General features: G+C 45.1%; 1 protein-coding gene across 1 annotated transcript in view; it reads left to right on the top strand.

Annotated features, from left to right (window-relative positions):
- Nucleotides 1–1,662: 1,662 nt before the first annotated feature.
- The window catches only part of LOC122436523 (complement C4-A-like), a 7,081-nt gene continuing 1,362 nt past the window's right edge, over nucleotides 1,663–7,381 (top strand). The window contains exon 1 of the mRNA XM_043460301.1: nucleotides 1,663–1,804. Within this exon, the coding sequence (XP_043316236.1) occupies nucleotides 1,663–1,804 (142 nt within the window). The remainder of the gene's footprint in view (nucleotides 1,805–7,381) is intronic.

Below are 7,381 nucleotides of genomic sequence, written 5' to 3'. Positions count from 1 at the left end.
CCAAGGGACTCTCAAGAGTCTTCTCCAACACCACAGTTCAAAAGCATAAACTCTTCAGTGCTCAGCTTTCTTCACAGTCCAACTGTTGCATCCATACATGACCACTGGAAAAACCATAGCCTTGACCAGATGGACCTTTGTTGGCAAAGAAATGTCTCTGCTTTTTAATATGCTATCTAGGTTGGTCATACTTTCCTTCCAAGAAGTAAGCATCTTCTAATTTCATGGCTGCAATCACCATCTGCAGTGATTTTGGAGCCCCAAAAATAAAGTATGACACTGTTTCTACTGTTTCCCCATCTATTTTTCACGAAGTGATGGGACCAGATGCCATGATCTTAGTTTTCTGAATGTTGAGCTTTAAGCCAACTTTTTCACTCTCCTCTTTCACTTTCATCAAGAGGCTTTTTAGTTTCTCTTCACTTTCTTCCATAAGGGTGGTGTCATCTGCATATCTGAGGTTATTGATGTTTCTCCTGGCAGTCTTGATTCCAGCTTGTGCTTCTTCCAACCCAGTGTTTCTCATGATGTACTCGGCATATAAGTTAAATAAGCAGGATGACAATATATACAGCCTTGACGTACTCTTTTCCTATTTGGAACCAATCTGTTGTTCCATGTCCAGTTCTAACTGTTGCTTCCTGACCTGCACATAGGTTTCTCAAGAGGCAGGTCAGGTGGTCTGGTAGTCCCATCTCTTTCAGAATTTTCCACAGTTTATTGTGATACACACAGTCAAAGGCTTTGGCATAGTCAATAAAGCAGAAATAGATGTTTTTCTGGGACTCTCTTGCTTTTTCAATGATCCAGCAGATGTTGGCAGTTTGATCTCTGGTTCCTCTGCCTTTTCTAAAACCAGCTTGAACATCTGGAAGTTCACGGTTCATGTATTGCTGAAGCCTGGCTTGGAGAATTTTGAGCATTACTTTACTAGCGTGTGAGATGAGTGCAATTGTGCAGTAGTTTGAGCATTCTTTGCTATTGCCTTTCTTTGGAATTGGAATGAAAACTGACCTTTTCCAGTCCTGTGGCCACTGCTGAGTTTTCCAAATTTGCTGACCTATTGAGTACAGCACTTTCACAGCATCATCTTTTAGGATTTGAAATAGCTTAACTGGAATTCCATCACCTCCACTAGCTTTGTTCATAGTGATGCTTTCTAAGGCCCACTTGACCTCACATTCCAGGATGTCTGGCTCTAGGTGACTGATCACACCATCATAATTATCTGGGCCATGAAGATCTTTTTTGTACAGTTCTTCTGTGTATTCTTGCCACCTCTTCTTAATAGCTTCTGCTTCTGTTAGATCCATAGCATTTCTGTCCTTTATTGAACCCAATCTTCGCATGGAATGTTCCCTTGGTATCTCTAATTTTCTTGAAGAGATCTCTAGTCTTTCCCATTCTGTTGTTTTTCTCTATTTCTTTGCATTGATCAGAGTAAGGCTTTCTTATCTCTCCTTGCTATTCTTTGGAACTCTGCATTCAAATGGTGCAGGCTGTGACGGACCATGCAGAAGCATGGCCATGAGGAGCTACCTCTCGCCCAAGGTCAGAGGCAGTGGCTGAGGGGAGCCACCCCATGTCCGAGGCCAGGGGCAGCGGCCGAGAGGAGCTACCTCACGCCTGAGGTCAGGGGAGGTGGCTGAGATGAGCTACCCCATGCCCAAGGTCAGGGGCTGTGGCCAAGAGGAGCAATCCCACGTCCAAAGAGCAGCAGCTGCACGGGTGCAGGAGGACCGAGAGGAGCTACTCCACATTCAAGGTCAGGAGGGGCGGCCTGAGGAGATGCCCATCATCCAAGGTAAGGAGGAGGGGCTGCGCTTTGCTGGAGCAGCTGTAAAGAGATACCCCACGTCCAATGTAAGAGAAACTCAAGTAAGATGGTAGGTGTTGTGAGAGGGCATCAAAGGGCAGACACTGAAATCATAATCACAGAAAACTAGCCAATGTGATCACATGGACCATAACCTTGTCTAACTCAATGAAACTAAGCCATGACGTGTGGAGCCACCCAAGACGGACGGGTCATGGTGGACAGGTCTGACAGAATGTGGTCCACTGGAGAAGGGAATGGCAAACCACTTCAGTACTCTTGCCTTGAGGACCCCATGAACAGTATGAAAAGGCAAAATGATAGGATACTGAAAGAGGAACTCCCCAGGTTGGTACGTGCCCAATATGCTACTGGAGCTCAGTGGAGAAATAACTCCAGAAGGAATGAAGGGATGGAGCCAAAGCAAACACAATACCCAGTTGTGGATGGGACTGGTGATAGAAGCAAGGTCCGATGCTGTAAAGAGCAATATCGCATAGGAACCTGGAATGTTAGGTCCATGGATCAAGGCAAATTGGAAGTGGTCAAACAGGATATGGCAAGAGTGAATGTCGACATTCTAGGAATCAGCAAATTACAATGGACAGGAATGGGTGAATTTAACTCAGATGACCATTATATCTACTACTGTGGGCAGGAACCCCTTACAAGAAATGGAGTAGCCATCCTGGTCAACAGTAGAGTCCAAAATATGGTACTTGGATGCAATCTCAGAAAGTGTAGGGAAATACGATGCTCTGACTCTGGAATTTGGGTCCTCAGGGCAAACCTGGAAGTCTCACATCTTTGAGTCTATACAGTTTGTGATACACAGAGGCCTGATAAAACACTCTCTGTTGATGCCTTACCTTCCTGGATGGAACATAATCTTCCCAGCTTTTTGTGTGCTCAGAGTCACACACTGCTTGAAAACGCTTGTTGGAAGTAATTTTTCAGTAGCAACTTCCCCTGATGTTGTGACCTTAGGGAAGACCGCCACACTCACAGGAAAAGGCAAAGGATCATCCAGACGTCTGCTCAATCACGTTTTCTTGATAGGAGCGATCCTAACTGTCTAGAATACTCATGGATACTGTTCCTACACATCCTATGTTTGAACCTGGATACCGGACCTTGGCAGCAAAATTTGCACTTTTTTCTCAGTTGGCCCTAAAACGGTTAGACCTAGTTACTGCCTGAAAATGCGTCTAATTGCTGTTTTCTTACTTCTGACAGCGATAGTGTTGGTGCACCCTTTGGGATTTATGAATCAAGCAGGAGGCTCTCCACTCCAAGCCACTGGCCCCTTTCCAGGGAGATGTCATCTCATCTAGGTTAGCACAATATGTCACCCAGCACTCTGAGACACACTCCTGCAGCCTGACTTTTCATGGTCAGATCTGGTATGACCTAGGAATGTGTTTACAAATCTCAGAAAGTGGTGGGAACCACATTGCCCTGACTCTGGTATTTAGGTCCTCTGGGAAACTTGGAGGACTCACATGTTTGAATCTAGACAGTTCATGACAGGTAGAGGCCTGATAACATATTCTCTCGAGATGCCTTTCCTTCCTCAAAGGAATATAGCTTTCTCAGCATTCTGTGTGCGGAGTGTCACACACTGCTTGAAAACGCTTGTTGGAGGTCATTTTTCATTAGCAATTTCCCCTGGAGGTGTGACTGTAGGGAAGGCGCCACACTCACAGGTAAATTCAAAAGCACTTCCAAACATCTGTTCAATCACGTTTTCTTGGTAGGGGCCATCCATTCAACGGAAGTCTATCTAGAAAATTCGTGGACACTGCAGGGAAACACCTATGTTTGAATCTGGATACCAGACTTTGGTGTTGAAATATGCATTTTTCTCTCACTTGGCCCTAAAACAGTGCAGCCGAGCAACTGCTTGAAATTCCACCTGAATGCTGTTTTCTTACTTCTGACAATGCTAGCTTTGGTTCACCCTTTGGGATTTCTGAAGCACGTGAATGACTTGCAAGTCCTAGCTGCAGGCCCATTTCCAGTGGAATGACACCTCATCTATGTGACCACAGTATTTTACCCAGCACAGTCTGATACACTCCCTCAGCATCCTTCCTTAGGAGCAGACCTGGTATGACCTAGGAATGCTTTTAGAAGTCTCAGAAAGTGCAGCTAGACACACTGTCCTGACTCTGGAACTTAGGTCCTTTAAGCAGGCCTGAGCTCTCACATCTTAGAAGCTGAACAGTTCCTGCTATAAAAAACACACTCTCTGTTGATGCCTTTCCTTCATTGAAGGAATATAACTTTCCCAATGTACTGTGTGCTGAGAGTCACACACTGCCTGAAAACGTTTGCTTGGAGTTCATTTTTCAGTCGCAATTTCCCCTGAGACTGTGACAGTAGGGAAGGGCCCACAATCACAAGACAAGCAAGCAAGCATCCAAATGCCTGTTCCATCACGTTTTCTCTGTTACAGAGGTCCAGTGAACCCAGGTCTATCTGGAAAAGTTTAGATCCTGTGGGGTCACATCCTGAGTGTGAACCTGAATACAGGACAAAATTCACCTTTTTCTCTCAGTTGGCACTAAAACGGTTTGGCATAGCAACTGCTTGAATATCCATCCAGTACTTGTTTTCTTATTTCTGACAGTGACAGATTTGGTCCACCCATGTAATTTCTGAAGCAAGCAGTCCCCTTGCCACTTCTATCTGGTGGTCCCTTTCCTATGAAATGTCACATAATGTAGGTAGCACCACATGGCACCCAGCTCTCTCAGACACACTCCTACAGCCTGTTTCCTCATTGGCAGTCCTGGTATGACCTAGGAATGTGTTTACAAGGCTCAGAGATTGTATGGAAACATATGCCCTGACTCGGGATGTTAGGTCATCTGGGCAAGACTGGAGGTCTCACGTCTTACAATCTAGACAGTTCCTAATAGATAGAGGCCTGGAAACACACTCTCTGTTGATTCCTTTCCTTACTCAAGGGGCCATTGCTTTCCCAACATTTTAGGGCCAACCTAGAGGAAAATGCGAATTTTCCCACCAAGGTCCATTACCCAGGTTCACACGCAGGATGTGTCCCCACAGCACTGAAGAATTTTCAAGACAGACCTAGGCTAACCCTAACCCTAACCCTAGGATCTCTCCTACAGAGAAACATGATGGAACAGACGTTTGGATGATGTTTTGCCTTTTCCTGTGAGTGTGGTGGACTTCCCTATGGTCAAACCATCAAGGGAAATTGCTACTGAAAAATGACTTCCAGGCAAGCATTTTCAAGCAGTATGTGACTCTCAGCACACAGAATGCTGGGAAAGCTATGTTCATTCGAGGAAGGAAAGGCATCAATAGAGAGTGTGTTTTCAGGCCTCTATCTATCAGGATCTGTCTATATTCTAAGATGTGAGATCTCCAGGCTTGTCCAGAGGACCCATCTTCCAGAGTCTGGGCAGTGTTTCCCTGCAAATTCTGAGCCTTGTAAGCACATTCCAAGATCACTCAGGAATGCCCATAATGAAACAGGCTATGGAAGAGTGTCCGTGTGTGCTGTGTGTCATTCTGTCCTTACCAAATGAACTGACATTCCACTGGAAATGGGCCAGGGACTAGGAGTTATGAACCGCCTGTTGCTTCAGAAATCCAGAAAGGTGGAACAAAGCTATCATTGTCAGAAGTAAGAAAACAGGTATTAAATGAACTTTCAAGCAGTTGTTAGGCCACAACGTTTTAAGCCCAATGGAGAGAATAATGCAAATTTTGCCACCAAGATCCGCTATCAAGATTCACATTCAGGATGTGTCCCTGCAGTATCCAAGAATTTTCCAGATAGGACTAGGCTCACTATATCTCACCTACAGAGCAAACGTGATGGAACAGACATTTGAATGTGGTTCCCTTTTACTGTGTTTGTGGGGCTTTCCCTCCAGTCACATCTTCAGGGGAAATTCTTAGTGATAAATGACCTCCAAGCAAGTGTGTGACACTCAGGAAGCAGAATGTTGGGAAAACAATGTTCCTTCAAGGAAAGAAAGGCATCAGCAGAGAATGAATTTTCAGTCCTTTATCTATCAAGAATTGTCTAGATTCTAAGATGTGAGACCTCCAGTCTTACCCTGAGGACCTAACTTGCAGAGTCAGGGCAGTGTGTTTCCCTGCACTAGCCCAGGCTTTTAACCACCTTCCTACATCATCCCAGAACTGCCCATGAGGAAACAGGCTGCAGGAATGTGTTCAGACTGCTGGGTGCCATACTGTTGTTACCCAGGTGAGGTGACATTCCATTGCAAATAGGCCATCAGCAGCACTTGCGAGCCGCCTTCTTGCTTCTGAAATCCCAAAGGTGGGTCAAAAGCGATCACTGTCAGAAGTAAACAAAAAAAAAAAAAGCAATTGTATGGATTTTCTAGCAGTTGCAAACTTGGCCATCAAGGTCCGGTATCCACTGTCAGACTCAGGAGGTGTCTCTGCTGTATCTACCCATATTTCACAAAGACCTAGGCTCACTGGCTGCTCCTATAGAGAAAATGTGATGGAACAGATGTTTGGATCTTGGATTGCCTTACCCTGTGAGTGTGGGGGACATCCTTACTGTCACAACATCACAAGAAATTGCTACTGAAAAATGACCTGCAAGCAAACGGTTTCAAGCAATGTGTGACTCTCAGTTCACAGAATACTGGGAAAGTACTGTTTCTTCGAGGAAGGAAGGGTATCAACAGAGAGTGTGTTTTCAGGCCTCTATCTATGAAGAACTCTCTTGATTCTAACAAGAGAGTCCTCCAGCCTTCCCAGAGAACCGAACTTCCAGAGTCAGGGCAGTGTCTTCCCTGCCCTTTAAATGCTTTGTAAACATATTCCTAGGTCACACTGGGACTGTCCATGAGGACACAAACTGTGGGAGTGTGTCTGAGTATACAGAGGGGCCATTATGTGCTTACTTAGATAAGGTGACATTCCACTGGAAATAGGCCCGTGACTAGGAGTGGTGATCTGCTTGCTTGCTTCAGAAATCCCAAAGGGTGAACCAAAGTTATTGCTCTTCAAAGTAAGAAAACAGCAATTAGATGGATTTTCAAGCAGGTGCCAGGCCACACAGTTTTAGGACAAACCGAAAGAAAAATGTGAATTGTGCCACCAGTTCGGGTATCCAGGTTCACACTTAGGATGTGGTCCTGCAGTATACACGATTTCCCAGACAGACCTAGGTTCTCTGGATCACTCCTAGAGACAAAATGTGATGCAACAGAAGTTTGGATGTTGGTTTGCCTTTTCCAGTGAGTGTGGGGGCCTTCCCTAAGGTTACACTGTCAGAGGAAGTTTCTACTGAAAAATGACCTCCAAAGAGCGTTTTCAAGCAGTGTGTGACTCTCAGCACAGAGAATGCAGGGAAAAGTATGTTTCTTCAAGGAAGAAAAGGCATCAACAGAGAGTGTGTTATTAGGCCTATATCTATTAGGAACTGTCTAGAATCTAACATTGACCTCCAGGCTTGTCCAGGGGACCTAACTACCAGAGTCAAGGCACTGTTTTTCCTGCACTTTCCAAGCCTCCCAAAGACATCCTAGCTCATATAGGGAC

The sequence above is a fragment of the Cervus canadensis genome, unplaced genomic scaffold (genome assembly GCF_019320065.1).
Source record: "Cervus canadensis isolate Bull #8, Minnesota unplaced genomic scaffold, ASM1932006v1 Scaffold_139, whole genome shotgun sequence".
Lineage (NCBI taxonomy): Eukaryota > Metazoa > Chordata > Mammalia > Artiodactyla > Cervidae > Cervus > Cervus canadensis.
The sequence above is the reverse complement of the archived record's forward strand: the minus strand, read 5'-3'. Positions and strand labels throughout refer to the sequence as shown.